General features: G+C 33.9%; 4 protein-coding genes across 5 annotated transcripts; 3 read left to right on the plus strand and 1 right to left on the minus strand.

The window, feature by feature from the left end:
* Nucleotides 1-2,122: 2,122 nt before the first annotated feature.
* LOC101887427 (ethanolaminephosphotransferase 1) lies at nt 2,123-11,051 on the plus strand (the record flags this gene model as incomplete). Its single annotated transcript, XM_059128679.1, has 9 exons — nt 2,123-2,182; nt 6,961-7,029; nt 7,086-7,269; nt 7,330-7,586; nt 7,653-7,810; nt 9,145-9,325; nt 9,385-9,594; nt 9,656-9,697; nt 10,804-11,051. Coding segments are annotated over 9 exons (1,218 nt in total), but the record flags the coding sequence as incomplete, so codon positions are not given.
* LOC101887603 (uncharacterized) lies at nt 11,045-14,794 on the minus strand. Its single transcript, XM_059128680.1, has 8 exons — nt 13,810-14,794; nt 13,294-13,473; nt 12,991-13,237; nt 12,886-12,931; nt 12,608-12,813; nt 12,305-12,528; nt 11,347-11,523; nt 11,045-11,284 (listed from the first exon to the last, which is right to left on the minus strand). The coding sequence occupies exons 1-8, from the start codon at nt 14,262-14,264 to the stop codon at nt 11,056-11,058; spliced, it is 1,764 nt and encodes a 587-aa protein (XP_058984663.1). The 5' UTR covers nt 14,265-14,794; the 3' UTR covers nt 11,045-11,055.
* Nucleotides 14,795-15,891: 1,097 nt separating this feature from the next.
* Nucleotides 15,892-17,043, plus strand: LOC101899829 (uncharacterized). The gene is made up of 4 exons (XM_059128699.1): nt 15,892-16,197; nt 16,257-16,483; nt 16,544-16,714; nt 16,774-17,043. The coding sequence occupies exons 1-4, from the start codon at nt 15,904-15,906 to the stop codon at nt 16,988-16,990; spliced, it is 909 nt and encodes a 302-aa protein (XP_058984682.1). The 5' UTR covers nt 15,892-15,903; the 3' UTR covers nt 16,991-17,043.
* A 1,055-nt stretch (nt 17,044-18,098) lies between these two features.
* Nucleotides 18,099-24,858, plus strand: LOC101894322 (FR47-like protein). 2 transcript variants are annotated; one of them, XM_059128729.1, is made up of 5 exons: nt 18,099-18,252; nt 23,236-23,494; nt 23,566-23,792; nt 23,854-24,024; nt 24,082-24,858. In XM_059128729.1, exons 2-5 carry the CDS (start codon nt 23,294-23,296, stop codon nt 24,296-24,298), a joined length of 816 nt encoding a protein of 271 aa, XP_058984712.1. In that variant the 5' UTR covers nt 18,099-18,252; nt 23,236-23,293; the 3' UTR covers nt 24,299-24,858. The 2 variants fall into 2 exon arrangements, with proteins under 2 accessions (XP_058984712.1, XP_058984713.1); XM_059128730.1 differs by having other exon boundaries at nt 18,117-18,252; nt 23,225-23,494.
* Nucleotides 24,859-26,002: the final 1,144 nt, after the last annotated feature.

Genomic DNA, 26,002 nt, shown 5'->3' on the forward strand with positions numbered 1-26,002 from the left:
ATAAAAAATGCAACAAAGTCAAACGCCATATTTTTTATATTTTTTAATTTTATTGAATGAAATAAGATAATATTCGGCATTTATGGCGGCCCACACCATTACCATGGCTGGCGTTTGAGTTCTGGTGGCCAACCGAAGGTGCAGATTTTCAGCTGACCTCTTTGGCTATTAAACACGATCATTTTGTTTGTTTGTTCACAAACTGCTGGACAATGAATGTTTTCTCATCGGAGAGAACCAAATTCGGCGCTTCACCACTTTCGGCCAAGCGAAGCGAAGCTCTTTCGAGTCTATTTTCTTTCTCTTGCGGTGTATGTTCTTGCACTTTTTGGAATTTCAATGGCTTCATTCCGAACTCATTTTTTTAAATATTTGCCGAATGGAATATTGCGATATGTTCAGCTTACGAGCTATTTTTCGGTAGTACGAAAACGAGCGATGTACGAGACACAAACAATTAATTCACATTTAAATGCTGGAGTGCTCTAGCGATAGCCACTTATGGTTTTCCAGCCAAATATAAAAAAATCACACGATTACGCTTGAATTTCATGACAAATAAGTTTTTTCTGGAAAATTCTCACCAAAATGCTTTTGTACGGTTCTAAACAATATAATGATGCAGAGCTCATCTTTTTCATTCCCAAAATCGAACTTACAAACCAGGGAATTGAAGTCTGACGGGCGCACTCTGTGCCAAGGTTACTCATTACTTGGACATGAGTAAAGTAAGTTATTTTGTCTTTTTATTTTTTAATGAATAATTAATTGCCCTCAACCTAATGACAATGCTACTGTTTAGATTGTCTTTTAATTGTTATTTGGCCCATACAGCTCCCAAGTTTCTGCTGGAAAGTTTTGTTTACATTGCCTTGTAATCTGTCTTCCAAATTGTTGTTGGAAATTCTATACACTTTCCACTGGCTGAAATTAGTTTTATTTATTTATTTATTTTTTTTTTGAAAAGAAAGTGTTTAATAAGATTTATAATATTCGGCTAATGTAATGCCATTTCGTATGATATGTTCGTTGAAGTACACGCTGCTGCAAATAAAAATAACGAAAGCATTTTAAAGGAAGTAGGAATAGCTGTTGACACTCTCCACTCTCGTTTGGTGATGCACAGTGGGTGATTTTTATTACGTTTTTATAATGTGAAAAAAAATGGTTTAATTTCCACAACTTTGCTTAAATACAATATGTGATTTTTTTAAATTTATATTTAATAATTTATAAATATTGGAATTAAATAGTGTTTGTGTATTTGGGTCTTACGGTCGTACCACATATCCACAGTTTGTGCTCAGAGGGGAATCGGGATCATAGTACAATAATTTCAAGGTAGGGCCAAATATACTAATAACAAATGCAACAAGTTGGATCGCCGCAAAATTCTTCACAATATCGAGTTCCTTATTCGAATACAATGATTTTTCATCCCAAAACACAAACATTTATTTTCCCCAAAAGTTGTAAATATTAATTAAAATTCAATTCAAAGAAAATCACATCACAATAGTGCAAAACCTACTGAGTTCATTGTCGAATTGTTGTCAAAAAAGTTTTCTTGGTCATCTTTATCTAGACACTGATTGGGATATTTGTTTTTAATTTTCCTAACTCAGTACTACTCGGTAAGAAAAGTTGATAAAACAATAAAATCTTTTTCCAAAGTTAGAAATTAACAAACTTCAAATTTTTGTGACAATTCGAAATGAAACTACATTGCAATAAATAGCTGTATAAAAATCTTCCACTGTGCCGTATGTGTGTCTTCTCATAATCAGTTCCCCACTAATTTGGAATCTTGCGATAGCCATGAAACAATTTTCAGCTGATTAAAGTCAAAAACGGTTGATAACGCCTATTCTGTAGCTTTTTGCGTGTAGAGTGATGAGCATTTGGAATGCGATACATATTTTGCGACAGTCGGTCGATAGTGTGCCGCGCGAATAGTTGTAACAAAGACGTGAAAAAGTAACAAAAGTTGATTTGAAATTTCTCCAATTAAACAGAAGCGAACGAAAATTTGCCCACAGTTAAGGTTAGGCTTTTAAAGCCCCGACAAACTAAATCGTTTCCCCGGAGACAAGCAAGAGGACACCATTACCGCTGACAGTGACAACATGTGGGCGTCAAATATTTAACAGAAGCCCATTTGAAGGGCTTCGAAAAATACAAGGTAAGAAACGTGAACAAACCCCCAAAGAGTGCAATAATTTAATTAGAGTTGACGACACCGGCAAAAATGGGCTGGACACCTAACGAATTGAATCAAACGTACTCAAACGCTACATTTGTTTGCAGATTATTGTGTTCTTTTAAAATGTCATCGATTGTTTGTTTTTCAAATATTTCTATTGCCTTGAAATTATTTATTTTTTTGTGAAAGCAATTTGTTCCACATGAATTCAAAGAATAGATTAAAAAACCCACACACTCTCAAATTGCTGACCTTAGATTACAATTTAATTGCATTTGAATATTTCCATGTTGTTGCTAAAATTTGTTTATGTTCGACTAGGAGGGGTTCTAAATTTTATAAAATTATACTGTATATAATTTTTATGAAGTGCAAAATCTGTCAGTTACCTATGCAACATACATACGTAGGTCCTCAATGCTTGACTTTCAAGGAGTTTCTAACAGCATAATAATGCCTATTGTTCACTGACCATCCTCACAACCATCCCCAATAAAGCCCCCCACATTTCCAAAAATAGTCTTCAAACCGGATCAACATCATTAAAATGACAAACCAAGACAGTGACACTGTTTCTTGATTTATTCATTTAATTGGATTTTTGTTGGTCAATTGTTGTTATAAAAAAAAATTATATATCACCACCTTTCTGTGACCGTTCATCCGTTCGCATTGCCCCTCCACTGATCGTGCTCGCTTATCTGCTTCGTTTCTTTATTCTGAGATTTTGTTGTGCTCATTGGCGGAGAGTGATCTTTCAATTTCATTTCGTTCTCCGTCCGTCTAATTCCGTTAATGTCTCGATTGTGGGGGGCATTGACCAAGTGAAGCGTCGAGTGTCCAGTTTTGCAAATGAATTTTTCTCAATGGAATTGTAAATTGATTTCTTAAAATGGAATGAGACATTGTTTTTGCTGAACTCACTAGGGCAATGGAAGAACCAGAGGGTTGTGCGTACCGACAGCGATAAGCGGGCTAAGCCAGGCTGGTGTGTTATCATCGTCACAAACGGGTGTCTGTTTGGTGGAGCGAACATGTTGTGCCTGCGGTCTAAAATAGAGATTTGTTGTTGAGTTGTTGTTTTTGTAGACAATAAACTTTTGTGATCTTAATCTGAGGATTCGCGTGCGAAATCTCACAAATGAAATTCGGTCAAAAATTATGAGAAACATGAGGAAACTTAAGAGGGATATAAAAAACAGGTTAATGAAATTTTTTGTCTAAATTTCCTTACACCAAGATGTAATTGAAGTAATTTAATACACGTGTGAACATGCATACATAGATACGTCATATAAAGCAAATTGATTAATTGTTGCATAGAATGCTGTCTGGCCACTGTAAGCAAGTCCTTATTAAATTAACAAGAGTTAGCAAGGGTAGTATAACAGGGTAGTATATCTTCCCCAGGGAGAAATCAGTAACTAGAACAAACATGTACATATAGGCTCATCAGCAACATGTGTGTTCAGTGCAATGGGGAAACCCGACATTGTTCAGAGTAGAACTTTGAACAGTTTTCAATAAATGTTTTGGGATTTTTTGAGATTAACTTTTATAAGTACAGTTATATAGAATAGAAAACTTTCGTAACAAAAATCACCAATATGGTTCACTTCTCAAAACTAAACCCAAATCTGTTCAGAATAGCTGCTTAATGTAACTGATTAAAACTTTTCGGTAGTCGCAATTTATGGGTCCAATAGCGACATCTATCAAGTACAGGGTACAACTATGAAACTCTATAAGATCTAGTCTTCTATGTGTGTTCCAACCAATCTCATATAAATCTGCGACACTAACATGAAGTCTAAAATGGTTCAATTATAAAATATATAACAAATCGAAGACCTATCATTCATATCATACTCGTCTGCTTGCAAGATATTGATTTTATTGAAAAACAATTGCAATTAGTGATGTCTGGGCGTATATAAAAATATCAATTACACTGTAATAGTACGTTTACGCTGTAAAGGATTTAGAAAAATCAGTCGATTTAAATTGTCAATTCCATTGCATATACCTCAAATAAATCTTCATGAAGAAGGTTAACCCGGAAAAAAGCTCTAACGTAAACATGACTTTACACAAATGGGAATCTAAGTCTGGGAATTGAAAATTCCTTTTGGGGATAAAAGGATTGGTGAGCATATTAAAGACCTAAAGGAGAGAGAGGATATGAGTTGCACTTTTAAGATATAGTCGATGTTTTTTTTTTCTTGTGACCCTGTAGTGTATCATAAAATCGCAGTATATGCATTACTGCAGCTTGTGTCGATAATCTTTGAGATGACATATCTTCATATTTCGTCTTTCTAACTCGATAATTTCTGTGTCTTAATTTCTTAAACCGGAACACAATGATAACAAGAAGAGTTTATGATATTAAAGTGGTTCTAATGGGCGAGAATACTATACTTCCATGTTTCCGGGGTTCACATTTGAATTTAAATTATACTATCACGAAAAATAAACTTCCTGTTACATTTGTTTCAGCCAATTTTTGTCCATTTTATGCTAAAACCATTCAAAATATTTCCGTTTGCGATAACACGTGCCACCAGAGCGATTCTTATTTCCATAGTAGACTTAGGTCAGATATGAAATGGACGATATTGGCCCACACTTTCGGAACACCCCATAAATGGTGAACAGTTTGAACAACCATAACGCAAGGTTGATACTCCTCTTTATTGATCCTTTAGTAAATTTTAGTGTTTTCAATGGTCAAGTAGCTTCTTATGTCAAATTTATACGCCAGCTTTTATTTTTATACTCTACACCACATAATGGTAAGAGTATTGTGTCTTTGTGCATTTTCTTGTATCATGGAGAAGGAAGTGAAATAGACCCATAATTGCTATTGAAAATCTTCATAGAATCACTTTCTTAGTCGATTTATGCATACCAGTCCGTCTGTCTGTCCATATATTTTTGTGAACAAAATACAGGTCGCATTTATTATCCGATTGAGATGAAATTTTCCAAACAATATTTATTTGGTCCAATGACGAACCCTGTTACGATTGATGAGAATCGGGTAAAATTTAGATATAGCTTCCATATATATCTCCAACCGATTTCGGGTTAATTGTGCACCTAATGGCCTATATTAGTGCAAATTACCTGTATTTTGGCACATCCGAACTGATTCAGTCTAGAAGAAAGTACATCAAATTTGGTGAAAACATATATTTTAGATATAGCTATAACTCCCATACATATGTTTCATCCTATGTGTTTAAGTCGCTCAAATTTGTAATATGTATCCCACCATAATGATATTTGGTACCAGGCATCGTATACAGCCCAGAAATACATCTGCCAAACTTTATCGACATCGGTTCAAATTTATATATACAATCGATATACATCTTCATACGATTTTATGGTTATTGTCCACCCTATATGTAATAGCAGTCCAAATTGTAAAGATTTTTTTATATTCATCGAATTTTTCCATTTGATGAAACTAGGTCCGGTACATCAATTTCTCCAATAATTTTTTTTAAATATAATTCTTATCGAAGTCATATCATGTACCTTACTGCAATGTTATTTGGTACTAGAGGTACAAAATCCTCCGTCTCATTTGTTGAAAATCGATTTATGGTTCGATATAGTTCCCCAATTGTGACTACTCTAAAGCCATGATACGCATTCAAATAAGGTTCATAGTTGGTACGATCGATTCCCATAAGTTCCCAATATAAACCTCTTTTGTTACGGGAGCTCTACTAAATACGCATAGTGGTGTCGGGTGTCATATAGTCGGCCCCGCTCGATTTTTGACTTTTCTTTACTGGCTTATTGATCCTTTAGTACATTTTATTGTGTTTAATGTTCAAGTAGCTTCTTATGTCTAATTGATACACCATGTTTTATTCATCTTTTTTTTAAATTAGAATACGATGGAGTCATAACAAATATGTATTTATACGATTTAAGGAGCCAATTATTTAAAATCGATCCCATTAGAAGTAAATTCGGTACATTATTGGGACAACGTTAACTTCGGGGTACTCCTCACTCATGATAATGCATCGATATTTGTTATCAATCAATCATGTTTTATAACTAATAATCAAAAGTAAATTATATGATTAGACGATGTTTGATTTTGAATATCACGTTTACCTTAATCTTAGTAAGTCATTATCATTCTCCATTGCTTATCGGGCAATTGTTGTTTATATTATTTTACTTTGCCCTAATTAACACCCAACACCGTAACTTTAATTTTACTTTTTAACTTTAATCTTTTTTGGTTTTATTTCAAAATTTTAAAAACATATAACACATATACATATTCCGATGGCTTTCGACTTTTTATATTCCTTCGGTGAAGAGACACTTGGTAAATGTTCTTGCGATGAAAGACATTTTTCGACATCTCTGTAGGTAGATTCCATAGATGGAAGATGTCCTATTCATTCATATTCATACTCTCTTCTATGTGACCGAGGGTATGTTAAACTTTTCTGGGTTCTCCCAATGGCAAAACTAATAAAAGAAAGAAACGTAAATATAGTAAATATGTAAAATTATGTCTGCCTTCCTCAGTCCTTTCTTTGAGTAGAGATCTTCGCGCATTGACTAGGGTCTTAAGTAATTTCTTACTAGGGTCTTAAGCAATTTTAGAACTTTTGAAATGTTTTAATATTTATAATGTTTATTAACAATTATTAAAATAGTAATATATACAAGATAATAATAAAGAAATGTACTTAATTAATCACTCTTTTTCCTTTCAGTATAACAGTATTGACAAAGGATTTCTCAGTGTTTATGTTATGCACCCGTTTTGGAATAAATGTGTAGAGGTAAGTGGTTATAAACCCCAACAACTGTGTCCAGCTATTTAAACTATCCCATTTAGTTTCTTCCGATGTGGTTGGCGCCGAATATTCTAACATTTGTAGGATTTCTTATGACGGTGGTTAATTTTCTTCTGCTATCCTACTACGACTGGGACTTTGAGGCAGCAAATCCTGCAGAGAATACAGTACCGCGGTGGGTGTGGTCAGTGGCGGCCTTAAATATACTGATATATTATAATCTAGGTAAGTTGTGTGTGCGTGTGTTGTGAAATATTGCTTTGCTGACCAATGCGTTGCTCACAGATGGCATGGATGGCAAACAGGCACGGCGTACCGGTACAAGTGGGCCGCTTGGAGAACTGTTCGACCACGGCTTAGATTCATATTCGGCTGTGCTAATACCCATCTATATGTTTTCGTTGTTTGGATCGGACGATTTGCCACCTATTCGTATGTTTTTCGTCATCTGGAATGTGTTTTTGAACTTCTATTTGACCCATGTGGAGAAATACAATACCGGTGTAATGTTTTTACCTTGGGGTTACGACTTCACAATGTGGGTAGGTAGAACAACGCAGATTTGATGTTTTCATCCCACAGACATAATGTTTTTTGCTTTATTTAAGGGCGTAAGCATAACACTGTTTTTGACCACGGTAATAGGGCCAGGTATTTGGCGTGCCCGAACAATTTTTAATCTATCAATGGCCAATGTGTTTGAAATCATCTTAATCGGCTCGGGCATTGTCACAAGCCATCCAATCATCGTCAAAAATATTTATATGTAAGTATTGACATAATGTTGGTTAGGGTAATCCGGCGTTGGTTTAAGCTCACCATTTCGAAATTTTCTTTTGAAAGAAATAATAATTAATTAATAATTAATTTTCGGACATTTTACATTTGCAATATTGGACATGCTTATGTGTGTCCTGTTTTAAAAAAATATTTTATAAAAAAATATAAAGGAAATAAATATTTTTCATTTCATTGAACAAGTATGTTTCAGGTCCTTGACTTTTTGTTGTGTCCCCGTGAAAGAGTTCCGATCAGCCTGTTCAGAATGAAAGGTTCTGTTAACGTCGCTCAAAGTAGGGTATACGATATAATTTAGAGTATTTATACTGATGACTCAAAGAATTCAATTTTTCGGGTATTTATGCATATTCGTTCGCCAGTTCTTCTAAAAATCCAATATACATGACAGAAAACTGCCTGTTCAGGTTCACGTTTTCTTATAGGTCACACATAAAGGCACCCCTCGATACTTTGATGATTATTTTAAATTTGGTATTTGAAGTTCGTAATGGGTACTACAGCCTACGACAGAAAATTGTCTGTGCAGGTCTACGTCTTCGCATTGCCCCCATAAAACGGTATCCCCCGATATTCGGTATTTGGATGATTTTACCGAGATTATTCACCGGCATTTTTTCAAATTTGGTATTTTGAAGTTCGTAAGGAATGCTACAGCCTAAGACAGAAATTGACTTTGCAAGTTCACGTCTTCGTATAGGTCCAATATAACGGTACCTCCCTATATTCGGTATTTTGATAATTTTAGCTACATTATTCAAAGAATTTTTTTATTCAAGTTTCGTATTTGAATATTGTAATGGATTATGACAAAAGTTGCCTATGCTGATCCACGTCGTCGTATAGGCCCTAATATAACGGCTACATTCGATATTTTTAAGATTTTAATGGAATTTTTAACGGATTTTATTTTTTTTTGAAAATTGTCAAAATTGTTCCAAATGGTGGAGGGTATTCAAAGATCGGCCCGGCCGAACCTAAAGCTTTTTCCCTTGTTCAGAATTATATTCAATTATCGTACGATTTCTCATGAAACCTATGAAAGGCCCGAGGGTTTTATTTTTTTTTTTTTGAAAATTGCCAAAATTGTTCCAAATGGTGAAGGGTATTCAAAGTTCAGCCCGGCCGAACCTAAAGCTTTTTCCCTTGTTCAGAATTATATTCAATTATTGTACGATTTCTCATAAAACCTATGCACGGCCCGAGGGTATACTTAAATTTGGCGTACGGCATTATAATGTCGGTTCTGTCTGACTTTTCGCTTACCTTCCAGGCTGTTATTAAACATGATTCTTTTTTTAGGTCCTACAAAAATAAGACTGGCAAAATGAGGCCATTTTTGGAAGCAGTTCGTCCAATGTTCCCCTTCCTGTGGCTCTTTTTCTTCACCACAATTTGGGCCTTCTATTCGCGCAATAACGTTCTGAGCCTGGAACCACGAATTATGTTCATTTTATTTGGAACTCTGTTCTCGAATATTGCGGTGAGTAACCAAATAAATCAAAGCTAGAAAAAGATATTTATTAAAAAAATGTTTTGCAGTGTCGTTTAATTGTAGCGCAAATGTCTGATACCCGTTGTGACGGTTTCAATATACTCATGTGGCCCCTGGTAGCCACTGTGGCTGTGAGCTGTTTTCCATGGTATGAGCAGGTGATGGGCAGTGAAATTGAAGCAAATGTCGAAAGGTGGATTGTTCAGGGTCTGACAATATTTGTGACCATAGCTCATTTGCACTATGGACATGGATTGGTGGGTTTTGCTGTCGGCCATTCCGACGTGTTTTATAATCCATTTCTTTCTATTTTTGTAGGTTCGGGAAATGTGTAGCCATTTCAAAATACGCTGCTTCAAAGTAAGAGATCGTCCCGTAACGACAGCAGTTCGTAAGGGTTTAAAGCATGCCGAATAAAACACATCTCAACTACCCAAATCATTGAGGGGTATTTTTTTCCAAGCACTAACAACCATTGGGGCCAAGTAAAGCAAAATGTGTGATTGTTACAGAACATAGATATATTTTCGGGTATCCTTCTGGTATTTATGTTGTGTTGTCGCAATGGTGTCAATGACAAACTGTAAATGTGTCACAGTTTTTTTCTTATTTGTGTTTGTAGGTTTGTGTGTGTGTGTGTGGATAAGCGGAATGTGATCATAAATTTAAAAGTAGTTTTTCTTATGAAAATTTATTCTAAGTTGGGCTTATGTGTATGTGTGTGCATGTAATGAAATCTATGTGTGTTAGGTATGTAATTGAAAAAAAAAAAACTGAAAAATGGAAAAACGAATTTAATTCTCAGAAAGTAGCCTCTTTATCTCAATTATTTTTGGGTCTCAACTTGAACCATGTTAAGAGACACATTGCCTGTTATGCGTCATGTATCTCTAATACGTAAGTGTATGCATCGTTTGATTTGGTGAACATAATAAATAAATAGATTAAATGTCAATTTAATATATCATGTCGGTAGCAACGTCAGAATTGTAAATATACAAATATAACAATATTCTAAATCTTATTTATTCAATTAGTGTATATCTATTTCCATAAGCGTATTTTAGAAAGATACAAAACAAATAATAAGAGAAATACCACACTGAAAATTCTTCATCATTAGGATTTGAAAATGCAAATATAATTCGAGTTATAAATCTGAAAAGGACATTTTAGATTTAAAAATTAAATAGACGGAATTGTATTTGCCATTAACACTTGGTAGATTGAATTTTCCTATGGAAAAATATCACAAGACTGAGCTCAGCAATATCGAAAATATTGAAGAAGAAAAATATCAATCGAAAAAAAGAAAATAATCTGTCAATCATTCAGGAAGCAATTCAAAATAATATGGGTTAAAAACTCTGCATGCAACTAATAAAATGGGTATATCACATAGAACGAATTATTCGAATCTATAAAACAGTTATTAATCCTATTTATTGATGGACATGTTAAAATAGATTACAAAACCAACACCGGCGGAAGAAGAAATGCAGCCAACGGCCGAAATTGTTTAAGAATAGCGAATTACTTTGCTCGGGGCGAAGCCGAGGAACGCCACCAAAACATGGATCAGATTGACAAAATACAAATTAAGAAATATTTTTTTAATTATAGTTTTAAGACGTTATATTTTTACATACATAAGTGCATACATTTGACACATATTTATATACATAATAATAAAATTGTAATGACAATCTGTTAATTGTCTATGTTTCTTTTGAGGGGCAACGTACGATGAAGACTTCTTCCTGTGAACGGAAACCGAATTTTGTAAAAAGATTTTTCGATATTTCGTTCGACGCATTGATCATGGTACGCATGGCATGGCCTTCTTGTGAAACTCGTTTAAAAAATTCCTTGATGAGCACTGATGCAAGACCGTGTCTTCTGTAGCCTTCTCGAACATGTAGGGTTCCCAAAAATCCGCATTGACATCTAAATGTAAAATATATAAAAACAATTGTTAAATATTTTAAATAGTGCTGTTTAGGACAAACCTTGTACACCAAGCCACTAGTTCTTTGTTGTCCTTGCGATACACGCCAAGACTTATATTGTATTGAATTAAGGATCGGATAAATTCTAAAGAACCTTCTTGACGAGAATACCAAATGTCATTAACAATTGCGGCATCTGAAATATCCAAGGATTCGACGACAAATTCAGCGGGACATCTTAAAAAAATAATAATAATGAAAAACATCAATATGTACGTTGCTTATGTAAATATCCACATTTGTGAAGGATTATAAATATAAGAAGGATATATTAAAAATGGTAGTATAAGTTCAGTTATTTTTATGACAGTCAGTTATTAAATGACATTGTGGTACATCGTAGCATAATTATCAAACTTAGATCGAGCTATGAGATGGGCAATATCGGCCCACTCCTTCTGGTACCTCCCTCACAAAGGTCTGCAAATCATAGTATTTGTATCATTGCTAGGTCAGTTGAGAAAAAGTGTAAAATTTTTGAATAATTATAGCTCTTATAAAATGTCTTTGCATTTCGCGTATATCAATATTTTTACCAACACAAGATCTGGTGTGAAAGTCGGTCCATTACTTCGGGTACTTCCCCACAATGGGTCAAAAATTTGAATAATTATATCTCTCATAAGATTCGAAATTAACATCTGATTCATTCTAAACTTCACACATTTCAATATTTATTCTAACACAAGATCTGCTGTGAAGATGGGATATATCGACCCACTACTTCTGATACCTCCCCACAAATGATCAAAAATTTTCAAACTGATATCTCTCATAACTTGCGAAACAAGTTAACGATCCTTTCAAACTTAGTAAGTCTAAACATTTTTTCCTCAGCCAGAGATCTGATGTGAATATGGAATTTTGCGAACAAAATTCGTTTGTTCTGATATACAGCTTTAATTCACAAACAGTTTTTTAAATTAATTATGTCGCTTTGATAATACATTGAACTTACCTAATATCGGAATACATAGCAGCATTCGGATCGTGTTCATATATTTGTAGATTAACCTTTCGGTATTGTAATCCAATTTCCTGAAAGGTTTTCTCCACTATGTCAATTAGTGATGCCGGCAGAGCTGTTATTTTAAAGTTGGGATCCCAGTTGATTGACCGGAGTGCCGTGGATACCTCCTCCTCGTCGTACGTCACACAGTTTATATAGTACTGATACATATCCTTCAAAATCAAATTAAGTTGAACTTTAGAGTAGATATTCACTCATATTGTTTTGTTTTACTTGTTTTCGTTTATCTACCTCGATGATAAAGAGCCCACTTTTCCGCCAAGAATTACTAACGACATATGCTTTTACAAAATCCAATTGTGGATTTGATTCAAACCACTGAACATAATTTGTAAGTGTATAATAGCCATGGCGAGTTTTTAATGATTTTCCTTCATACAAGCCACGGAGTACTTTCAAATCTTCAACTGTTTGTAGTAATTCAAATTTACTCATTTTTTATATTTTCAGTTTTTATTGGTATTGTTTTATTCCGAGTTATAAAAAATGCGTTTCCTGATGACACATACTGGACGATGTATAAACTACAACTGAACGTTGTAATTGTTTTCTACACTGAGTTTAAACAATAAAGAGTGTGAGAGAACGTAATTTTTTCTCTTTAAACATTATTCTCCATCTGGCCAGGTGAAATTCTCCGCTGTGGGTAAAGTACGTAGCCAATAGCAACGATCGGTTACGGTAAAACCAATCTTTTCGAACATGCCTCGCGATGCTTTATTATCCTCGTTGACAAGTGCCATAACATCCTCGCCCTGTTCACCCAAAGAGCGAGCTATGGCACGGGTTACAACGCTTCCCAAGCCCTGGCGCTTATATTCGTTTTTGACTTGTAGTGCGCCCAAAAAGCCACCCTGTAGGCTATGTGGAAAATAAATGTATAAATATTGTTTGCCGTATTAGAGGCTTTTTCTTACCGTAAACACCATGCCACCAATTCATCCGTTCCATCAGCATAGACGCCCATGTTTACATTCCAATCAATGAGTCGTTTTATCAGAAACAACGAGCCATTGTGGCGATTGGGCCATAGCTTGTCGATTGTTTCAGCATCAGTGGTAGAGGTAAGGGGTTTAACATAAAAACCTTTCGGACAACTGGAATTGGGAGTAAAATAAATACGTATGCATGTTTAAGAAATATTTTAGTTAAAATTTCTTAAAAACAAATATTGATATGTATTTCTAATTTCAAATAGGGGAGAATCTGAAAGTGGGTCCACTTATAACAAGCGTATCCTAGATACTTGTTAAAGTCCACGAAATAAAGATACAACCCGCACCAAGTCTTAAATTACTCAAAAACTATCCAATATCAGTACAAAATTCCCACTTTTAGAAATTTTCGAGATGACCCAATTGGTCATAATTTTAGTTTTCACATGCTGGCCGTTTTAAATAGTTTTCATTTGTATGTTTAAAAGAAACATTTACCTTATTTTCAGTTTCTTCGCCACATTGTGCGGCATATAGTACATTAGCGTCAGACTATCGTATTCACACTGCAGACCTTTGTTGTGCACAATATTCAGCACCGACTGTCGATGGCACTCACGAAAAGAACTTACTTTCAGGCCAATCGACCAATCCAATTGTTCCAATGCCCGGTAGAGATTCTCACAGCTGGTGGTATTAAGAGAACCAAGAAACACTTGATATCGATCGACAACAACATAGAGAGCTTCCACATGATCGCTCTCCTCTCTCATGGTGTAGATCTTCAAGTTTTTTATGTTGCCATCCAATCTCTTCCATTTGTAAAAATTATCTAAACAATAGTAGCCGACGCAGTGTTGGGGCCAATCTTTTAAATACAGATCTCTCAATTTGCGAATATTCTCAAGATCGTTAACTTCGATTAGTTTCTTATCATTTTCTATGGCAGACATTCTTGTAATCTAAAAATAAACGAAGTACGGTTAGGACTGAGCGTATCAAGCGTAGATCTTGCTTGAGAGACCAGATAATGGAAACTAAAACAATTTAAAATTTTAGCTTGTTCTCCATGTGAGAAATATACGACGATTTAGAGTTGCCAAGCAATGTTAATATTGTTGTTGTATCTTTTTTGTATCCGATAATACAAAAAATTAAGGGGGATGTACATCAGAGCTGAGCAAAATCCTAAATAAAAAAGAGATTAGTTAAGAGAAAACTTGAATTACGTTTTTAGCTGTATTTATTTCAACCAAATTTAAATATGAATCTTGTCTTACATTTTGTATAAATCAATTATTGGAAGAATTAAATAAATAATACATAAATATTGATTTGTTGCCGGGTTAATGACAACAAAGAATAATTGAACTGGTGCGCTAGAACACATTGTTTATCAGCTAGGATATACATACATATATACATATGTAACACAACCCCTTTTTATAATGTTTTGAACTTGCTATTATCACATGTTTTTAAATTTCAAGAAATTTAGCCAACGAAAGTTGTCATAAGGTATCCAAAAAAACTTATATTTATTAAAAAAAGTTTTCTTTTAAATATTTTAAAAAATAAAATATATAATACAAAACTATTTTTAAACTTTTTAAAGTTACATTAATGTTTAAATTTTATCCCTCAGTTATTAAAAAAAAAACAACAAAAAAGTAACAATACGGCTAAATTATCGTGCAATATATTTTCACTGAAAACATGAATATTTCATATCGATGACCCACTCTATTAAATAACACGTTTGTTGGGTTATGTTCTCTCAAAGATATAGTAAACTTTGTATATGTTTTTGTTTTTTTAAACAGAGGTGAACAAATCAGATAAAGAGATAATTAAAGAGAAAAATGTTAAATGATTTTTAATGCTTTATAATTTATTTAACTTTTTTAAAACATGCATGTCATCTGAAATGGTAAAAAAAGTAGTCATTCAATGTTATGTCTGGCTTTCAATATTAATAAGGTGGTGGGATAAAGTTCACATGTTGGGTATAATATTTTTTCAACATGTGACTTTAAAATGTTAACAGTAAATTTAGAAAAATGATAATAAAACAACACATTTTATTAAAAAAATTAAACATTTACAATACAAATATTGATCTGGTCGAACTTATCTTCAACAACTTTCTTATAAAGAATAAAATTCAAAAAAGTTCAATCTTTTAATTTTCATATGTTTTTGTCTCCCTACGTTAGTAAAGTAGTAATTTGTCGGTCCCAACTGCTACGTTATAGAGAAGTTCGACGGAACGTCTCGTTGCGTATTTCGAGGGAAAAACATCACTATAGAGCGTTTTCATAATTGTCTAATTCTAAAAAATTAACATATGTTTTCCACAGTCAAATTTATTGTGATTGATTAATTATCAACATTTCACAGATAATGATTTTTATGTAAATGAAATTTTAATACAATGTCTTGTCGAATAATTTTCGGCTACCTTGTTAATGTGCCGTCACCAAAGATTACACTCCGCCACTTGTAGACAATAAAAGTTTTTTTTATTAAAACTAACAACAAAAACAGAGGTGATTAGACACTCTCTTTCCCGCTCTGTTTTTTGCACTGAATATGAGAGCTTTAGTGCAAAAATTTAGTTTCCTTCTAGATGTTGTAACGTGTGGAACTCTGACATTTTGCGGTTGGATTTTTTTAAGAGAAAATATGAATAAATTAATTGAGATACCAACAGAGAATTGGCCTCAGCTACGTGATTTATATGCTGGACATGAAGATAAAGCTTCATGCTATAACACCATACAGACATTCATTGATTGGATCAGACAGGAACCTTCCTTACCCCTCAAGATTTATTCTCTAAACAGTGAATGGCAGATGACTGGAACATATGTGGCCCACTTAATGGTAAGCATGAAGCGACTGAAGTTAACATTTATTCAATGAATATTTTTATTATTTTTAAGGCTTTTAATCAAGTGTTCTGCAATACGCTGAAAGATGATTTATCTGAGTTGACTGAAATTTTAAACTGTTTTGATAACGGCCATTTGATTGCTGGCTTTCAAGAGCGGGTCTTGCCGGCTGTTGATAAATATTTTCTTGATTCGGGGCTGAGCAAGGATCAGTTTGGAAATACTTGCACCATTTGGTACCACATTTCTAGAGATGAAGCTCTAAATTTTGACACCAAGTAATAAATTTAATTTACATTTGCTAGGAAAAAAAAAACAATAAATTCTCTTCCCCATAGGTTACCTGAGAATATAACAGCTAAAGATTTGAACGAGAGTTACGCCGAACAAATAAACAATGTGTGGCCTCATCGCAGCGAGGGTTCGGTGAACTTTGTCAAAATGCTCATACGACTGAACAAAAGCGTGGGCCTTTTCGAAGATGGCAAATTGGTGGCATGGTGTTTGTTGTAAGTATCATGTATAGTATATTTAGATGTCTGACTAATGTTTCTTTTGACAAAAACAGACTGCCCCTTGGAGCCCTTGGTCTATTGCAAGTTGAAAATACTCATAAACGTAAAGGGTTTGGATCACTTGTTGTAAAACTGTTGTCAAAATTCCTAGCAGAGAATAATATCGAAGTGACAGCTCCAGTTGTCGTTAAAAATGTTGCTTCACGTTCTATGTTTGAAAAATTAGGCTTCAAAGAAGTCGACAAAGTTTATTGGCAATTTAAATTATGAAAAAAAATCCAGAAGCGGAAAATAATAATTTTCAGTAAATGATTTGAATGTGCTTTGTTGTTGTTTTACTTTATTCATCTAGATAGGGGATGTGCAAAGGTCTATGACAAAAACATAACATTATCACTTTTTTTGTTTTAAGAACCCATTTTATTTCAAGAAAATTGACATTTTACATGTCAATGGGAACCTTTTGAACATGTCAAACTTATTGCATAACATATAGATTGCACTTGATATTACTATCTAATGAAATGAAATGTAAGGCGGCCATTACAATGGATGTTTAGGATAATCCAGTATTTTCTATTATACCCTCCACCATAATATGGAGGGTATATTAGTTTTGTCATTCCGTTTATAACAACTCGAATTATACATTTTTGACCCCACAAATATATATAGCTTCCGAACGAAATGAAGTAGGTTGATAAAATTTTACTCAAATGTATATTATGAGTGCAGGACTTTTGGTATTGAAATGTCCATGTTTTCGTATAGTCCTCACATAACGTTACCTCCCGATATTCGGTATTATGATGATTGCTAAAATCATTCAAATTATTCACAGGAATTATGAGTAAAATAAATAAACATCGGATAATATGAGAGGGTGGAATCAACACAAACCGTATGTTGGGCAATATAGTTTCTTTTCGATAGCTGTGTAAAGATCAGGGGCTGGAATCTTGCTTGTGAATAAATCAAAATTAAAAAGTTTCGTAAACGTAACGCTAACAAAATGACGCAAGGCAGTAAACATATGTATACGCATTTTCAGGACTGATTGCAATGCCATCTATATTTTGTGACACAAACACTAGCTACTTTTTTCCCACAAAATGTGTACATGTTAAACATCAACATCGTTTATAAACATGTTGAGTTTGTATGCTGTGAATGCCTGGCTGTTTGACAGATGCGTATAAGCGATACGGATTCATGTATCTCTCATACGTTCCACCCCACTTGCAGTGCACGCGGTTACGGCAACTCGGCGAATAAGGGTTACTTTTATGGGTGTAAATAAATGTACAGGAAAAGAAAAGTACATTTTCCATTTTCCATCCCTTATTTTCGAGCGGTCGATATTAGCGCCTGTGAGGTTTCTTTGCCACCCGAATGATTTTCCCTTGTCAATTGGCAGTTCGTTCCACAGGAGACAAGTGCTTTTTTTGTTGTTTACCCCAAGTTTGAATTAATCAATGTTTATTTTGGAAAATTAATTTCGGTGATGGTGATTTTTCCTTTAACCGTTGCTGGTGAGTGGAGACAGAGTAAAAAAGTTATTCACAAATTCGTTTTTTAAAAAGAAAATAAACACCATTTGCCAAGATTCCGTGCAAATACACACAGTGCAAAACACACGTTTCTAGGGCAAAGAGCATAAACTGGATTTTTGAATGTCAAGTGCAAACGTGAAAGAACGCCCCTCAGGAATGGCTCCCATTCTACGGAAATGTCACAGATTCTTTTAAACAAAATAATTTGGTAATTTTAATTCAAATAGTAATTTTTGAATGGATTTTGGTAAATATCGGCAGACATAAATAAACAAAAATTATGATATCGATGATAACCTGACCCCCAACAAGGCTAGTTTGTATGTAAATTTTACCGTTATTGGCACGATTCTGTATTGGTGGGTGTAGAAATGTGTTTTTTATGAAAATTATATAAGAAACTAGACAAATTGACCATATTGTGTATGTTGCAGACCAAAAAAAAAAACACGTAGCCTTAAACGTGCACACTATCAAAATATATGACATTCCAAAAGATCTATGTATGTATGCATGTTTGTAGATATGCTCGCAGCCAAGGCGCAAACTACAAACACCACAGTGAATGTAGCATAAGTGAAATTGAAACAGGAGAAAAAAGAACAACATTTGTTTTAGTTAATCGATACGTTAATTAGAAGAAGGTACGCAAAAATGGTCTGAAATAAATTTGGCTCTTTTAATCGACATTTGCTAATACAATTTGGCATATAAAGCGGAATGATTCCAATTCTGAGTGTGGCTTTCTTTTTTTGAAAAATACACTATATATAAAATGCGATGTCAGGGAATTCAAAACCATTCGAATGCTGAATATTTTAATATTTTGGAAAGAATTGTCTAAACTATTTAATAGGAACCAAATCGGAATGAGTGCAACGCATATAGTTAATCTCTGGGAACACAGTGTCCACCAGTGCTACATTGAATTTTAATTTATCGTTTTTTGAAGTATATATCGAGACTAACACATGTTTTTATCCTCCACCATAAGATGACATTTGCAACACCTTGAAATATTCGTCGATAACCCCATTAAGTGTATACAATTCTGATTCGAGTTAACGATATCTGCACGGCCTTTAGTATTTAGGATAAATGAATGAAATTTGGTATAGACTTCTATTGTACTCATATGATATTTGGCTCTAAAAATATCAGAAAATTGTCATTATATGACCATTGTTTGATTTTTTTAAGTATTTTGAAGATTTCAGACATATATTTTTCCATATTTTCCTGCCAACAATGTTTATCATTGGTACCCATATGGCTGTGCCTCCTGACATTTCGAAGATTTTGTGGTTTCATTGGATGTGATCCACTCTACGAAAAGTTAATTGGTCTATGACGCTTCTAATGGTACTGGCCGATTTAATGTGCTTTATTCCCGGCTAAAATGTCCATTCGATTAGGCTGCTTTGGAGTATTCTTTAAATACCTCAAAGTATATTTTTGATCAGCATACAATTCCATGCCGATTTAGCTATGTCCGTCTGTGGAAATCATTCTAGCTTCCAAACAAAACGAAGTAGGTTGATAAAACTTCACTCAGATGTGTTTTACGTCTGCACTTTTAGTATTGAAAATGAGCTTTATATTGGTATGGAGCCCATATAAGTGTAGCATCAGAATTATTTTTTTTTTGTATTTTTTAGTCCCATCAAATCGAATTTGCTGTAATAGTTGGAGGTGTTTGTTTCCAGTATGTAGGAAACATTCCTGCATAAAAGTCAAAGTTTTGGTATAGATCCTTTATAACTTTACTTGCAGGATTAGTGTCACAGTTTTTACCGGGATTGTTTAACATTTGGTATTTAGAGTTCTTAATGTCTGTATAAATCCCCACTTTCGAATAGTCCTCATATAACGGTACCTCCCTATATTCTGTATTTTGAAGTATTTAGCTGCATTTTTCAATTTTCCACGTTTTCGCATAGCCCCAAATAATAATAATTACAACGGGATTTATTCCAGTTTGCAAGTTCCTTCCAAAAGGGTGGAGGGTATTAAAAGTTCGACCTGGCCGAATTTAGCCATTCTTAAAATCAAATTAAGTTTACCTACCAACTGACGGAAAATCATATTTCTCATAAAAAGTCATTGTCCGATTTGGTTGGACTTTTTTACATTGTAGAATCAACATTTACAATTAGTTCACAACGTTAAATCAAGTGTATAGATGGGATATGTAAGTCCACTCCTTACGAGGTACCCAATATCAACGTTCATAATTTTAATACAATACATTTTTTTACCTTCTTATACCCTCCACCATAGTATGGAGGGTATATTAAGTTTGTCATTTCGTTTGTAACACCTTGAAATATACATTGTAGACCCCACAAAGTATAAATGTTTTTGAACAGCATAGCATTCTATGTCGATTTAGCGATGTCCGTCCGTCTGTCGTTCTATCTGTCTGTAGAAATCACTCTTCCGCACGATATATACTTCATGTAATGTATATTATGTCTGCAGGACTTTTGGTATTAAAAATAGGCCTTGTAGGTCCACGTTTTGGTATAGTCCCCATATAACGGCACCTCACGATATTCAGTATTTCAGTATTATGTTTATAGCGACATTATTCAGCGGAATTATTTCAAATTTGGTATTTGAAGTTCGCAATGGGTACTACAGCCTAAGACAGAATATAGTCTCAACAGGTCCACGTCTTCGTATAGCCCCCATGTAAGGGTACCTCTCGATTTTCGGTATTTTGATGATTTCAGCTACATTATTCACCGAAATTGTTTAAAGTTTGGTATATGAAGTTCGCAATGGGTACTACAGCCTAAGACAGAAAATTGTCTGTGCATTTTCCATTTTGGCCAGATTGAATTAAAATATACCATGTTTTTTATGACGTTATTATACCTCAGAATATCCCCTAGCCCTATAATTTGTTGCCCAAAGAAAGTGTCTGCCATCGCCTTGTTATTCAAATATTGTTTTTTCCATGATGTGAAATTAATAAATTTCACATTAATGTTCTTGACTTTAATTGACCTTTGTTAATTAATAGTTTTTGTAATAAATTGAATTGAATGTATTTGTGTGTGTGAGTGTATATTTATTTATTTCTTCCTTTGTCTATCAATGTCATTGGAAATATTCCCAAATCTAAATAACATTTCAAGATAAATGTTATTTATTGGAAAAGACAATGATGAATGTGTTTAGAGTTAAGGCTCCCCCAAAAAACATTTCGGAAGTTCCATACAAATGAGACATTCTGTAAAAGAAATACCCACAATGTGTGTACCTTCACCTTTGTGCTAAAGAAAGGTCTTCAAAATTTGTAGTTATAATAAAATTATCTCTGATAAAACTTTACAATGCTAATTTCAGCTTCAAAATTAATATCACAATCATTTACTTCAAATTTTAGAAATTGTAAGGTTTTGATTAATCCGAGGTCATTACAATCGAAAACATCGAAAACTACTCGGAATTTTATGGTTGCAAAAATGATATTCATATCAGATAAGGGTTTTTTTTCCAAAACACAATTTTCTAGGAGGTGTTTCTTGTCACAGAGTACAAGTCTCTTTATACACCTACATAACATCTAAATGAGCCTCTTTCCTATTAAAAAGCACTCCATTAGCTTCCAATTTAGAAGGACGTTGAAATGTGGACTTTGGACACTATATACTGAGACAGAATATCTTCTTGTTTTGAGTTTTCGATGACGCACACAAATATAATTTGTTTGTCTAGACGTCTGCCTGGTTGTGTACAAGCCTCAACAAATATATCGTCACTACGAATCGACAATGACGAAACTGGCAACATTTCGTCTATTAAATATTCCACTGGGGACACATGTACGTACATATGTATGCTACAAGTATATAATTACATACACAAATGACGATGAACGAATGAAAAATACAAAAGAAATTGTTGTCAAGGAGGTGTGTCAACAACCAAGTCAAAACAACATATAAACGTGCGTCTGTGTTTTGGACATTTTTCAAAAAAAAAATAATATCGTTATTATTTAAGATATTACACTCGAAAAGTTTTGCATTCGATGTCAAAAGAGTCAGTTGTCTCTCAGCAGTCGACATTATTAGTCCTTAATATTTTTGGTAGTTCAATTCAAAACTTTTTCTCATTTTTTAAAAAAGTTTTCACCAGTTTTCCATTTTATCAGTGATATCATTTTCTAATTAACCAGACTCCTTTTATAAAAGAATATATTTATATTCAATATTATTTTACTTTGTATAACATTCAATATCATCAACCTAAAAATAATTTCGCACATCAGAAGCTAAACATCTTAATTTATTTAAGGATCATGATTTGGTTGACCTACAATAGTACCCAATGAATACTATATATTCCAGGGAGACCTTCAAATTCTGGGAATTATTTTCTTTTTTTTTTGCCGTTTGGTGTTCAGAGTTGTGGTATTGGAATTTGAATAACACGGACTCAAATATACTGGAATTTTTAGAAAAACATTAACAAACAATTCGCAGAATTATTGTCATCCTAAGCTTAGATTAGGCCTCTATTTGTAGACTCCAGAGTGTTAATTGCTTCTTCATCTTATTTAAATAAGAAATAAAAATCTATGCCACTCCAACATCGGATAGCATTTAATTTATGTTGAACCGAAAAAAAAAGGAAAAAACTTCATACATTTTTCTTTGAGTGTCTTCGGCTATATGTGTTGGGCTAATATTTCATATTGAAGACAATTTTCAAACAGCTGCAGATGATATTGTTAAGATCCGTACCGGACATTAGAAGTCCCTAGAGAGTAAAATTCAAATGCCAATGCATATATTTCTTGATCACAGCGACAGAGAGAGTGAGAGAGAGAATAAAGCATCTAAAGAAAAATAGATAGGAAAAATACTACTCCTACACACACACACACGCACGCATGCACGCACCCCAATACATTATGCATATGTGTTATTTTGTCCAGTACTGTTTTAGATTTTGCAAGGTGAGGAGCTCTGGCGATTTTGGTGGCGATCCAACGACACGGGAAACAATGGACAAATTATTAGAGATACCCCCGGAGAAATGGCCCCAGCTGCGTGACTTGTATGTGGATCACAAAAATCGGGCATCATGCTACAGCACGCTGCAGTCGTTTATCCATTGGATCACTCAAGAACCGGAATTGCCGTTGCGGATTTATTCCCTTAACGATGAATGGCAAACAAATGGAACTTATGTGGCCCATTTAAGTGTGAGTACCTGGTGTAACCATAACCATCTACCAAATTGTATTTATTGTCATCTCTTCTATTCTCTCAACAGGCCTACAAACAGTTATTCTGTAATACACTGAAGGATAATTTAGACGACCTGATTGTCATATTGAACTGTTTTGACAATGAAAATATTGTTGCCGGCTTTGAGGAACGCCTCATACCGGCCGTAGACAAACACTTCCTTGACTCAGGTTTGAGTCGGGAACAGTTTGAGAAATATTGCACAATTTGGTACCACATTCCTAGAGAAGAAGCCTTAAAGTTTGACATTAAGTATGACAGTTGTTGTAGTTGCATCTTAACTTCATAGTAATGGTTTCTAATTCTGTTACAGGCTACCTGATAATATAACTACCAAAGATTTAGATGAAAGTCATGCCGAACAAGTTAACAATGTGTGGCCTCACAAATGTGACGGATCAGAGAATTTTGTCAAAATGCTAATACGGCTGCACAAAAGTGTGGGTCTCTTTGAGGGCGACAATCTGGTGGCTTGGTGTTTGAGGTAAGGGTTAATTCTAAAAACTAAAAACAAAACTAAATACAACTCTCTTTTTCACAGACGACCCTTGGGATCACTTGGCCTACTTCAGGTCGAGAACACTCACCAACGCAAAGGCTTTGGTTCGCTGGCTGTGAGATTGATGGCAAAGTTCTTGGCCGAAAACGATTTGGAAGTAACGGCCACTGTCGTGGATGGAAATGTTGCTTCGAGCGCCATGTTTGAAAAGTTGGGCTTCAAACAAATCGACAAAATCTACTGGCAATACAAGATCTAAAAGTATTAACAGGAATAACAGAAACTCATGTGATAAAAAGTAGCGAAATTGACAACCTATATACTCATACTCATACAAACAAAAAAAAAACGACAAACAAACAAAGAGACATACATACATACAAGTGTATATCAAGAATATTTATGTTTACTTTCAACTATATCTCTCTATCTATCTATCTACCTACCTATCTATCACTGTACAGTGTTAAGAACTATATTTGTAAGTCGCAAGTGAAACCCGATGGGAAAGAGTTTTCTTTTATCAGAGCTAACTTGTTTCGATCTTATGGACCTAGAATAGTTATATTTATTAAATATACATTAGTAAATTTAGACCTAGTTAATTATGTTAACGAGTGAACGAGGATAGAAAAATATATATACATACATAGACATTAACTTTAGTATTAATTAGCACGAGCACCTAGGTGTCTGTCGTGGTGTATCTAAATTATATCTTGAAGCAATATATGTAGTGTTCATACAAGATTATGGAATAAAGTTCCAGACAGTTTGAATGTACTTATGTTCAGACCTGTTCTAAATACCTACAACGGATCAAAGACAAGTGTTTTTTTGTGTCATTCTTTATGTCATGTGGATGGTTCTGGCAAAAACATCATAGACTTTGAAATTTCGATTTCAATGTTCCTGTCATAAATTCTTTTAACGATCTCCTATTGTTTGTTTTTCAAAAATATATGTGTTGTTCGGAACGAACTTTTGGCCACCCGGATATTTATAGAACATGTTAAGCAATTATCGGTTTGAAGGCCAAATTTTCCATTTAATTTTCATGTCACAATAGGTTATTGCCAACAATTTTTTTGACGAAAACAAAAAAATAACAGCATATCGGCAGAGAGCAGTGAATACATAGTGCGGATCACGAGACACGAGTGTGAAGCAATCTCTTTATGTTCCAATCGACCACACTGTGCTACAGTCAAAAACAATGTGGGCGTGACGGCCTTTGATTCCGAACACGTGAAACAACATCAAATAGTTCCCATCAAGTTTTATGCATGGCATGGGAGGTAAAATAAATTTATGTTGTTTTGATCGTATTTTTTTAAATTATTTTTATAATTTGTTACCAGCTGGCTGATTCGGACAGTGTTACAACAATAAAATAAATATAACTAATTTTTTATATGTATTTCAACTTTTTCTTGGTATATTTTCAACTTCTTTAAGAGTTAATTTTAAGTTGCAATGTAAATACTTTTTCTCTGTTATAAGAAATGACATGATACGGCTTTTAAATAATCGAAAAACAAATTGAAAATGTTGCAATAAAACTTAAAGCGATATCACGGAACAATATTGTTATCCTCTTATGTCTGGATAGCAATACAGTGTCATTAAATCTTCATATTATGGTACCACCTGATATTCAGTTAACTACGTGGCTAGGATACTGTGCAAGGCATGAGAATATAAGTTTTTGGGAAATCGAAGAAAAGGGTGCCCAAATTTGTAATAAATATATAAAAGATGAGTTAGTTTTTTTTTTAATTTTTTTAAATAATAATTCTAAAGCCATACTTTTTTAATCGAATTGCATAAAAATATCGTTCTGACATATCTATATATTTTATCACAAATGATCGTCATTCCCCAACTAATGCTTTTATGGAAAGAACAATTTATCACGACCACTTTATTTACTACACTTATAACTAAGGAACGGCTATACTGT

Source organism: Musca domestica, unplaced genomic scaffold (genome assembly GCF_030504385.1).
Source record: "Musca domestica strain aabys unplaced genomic scaffold, Musca_domestica.polishedcontigs.V.1.1 57, whole genome shotgun sequence".
Classification (NCBI taxonomy): domain Eukaryota; kingdom Metazoa; phylum Arthropoda; class Insecta; order Diptera; family Muscidae; genus Musca; species Musca domestica.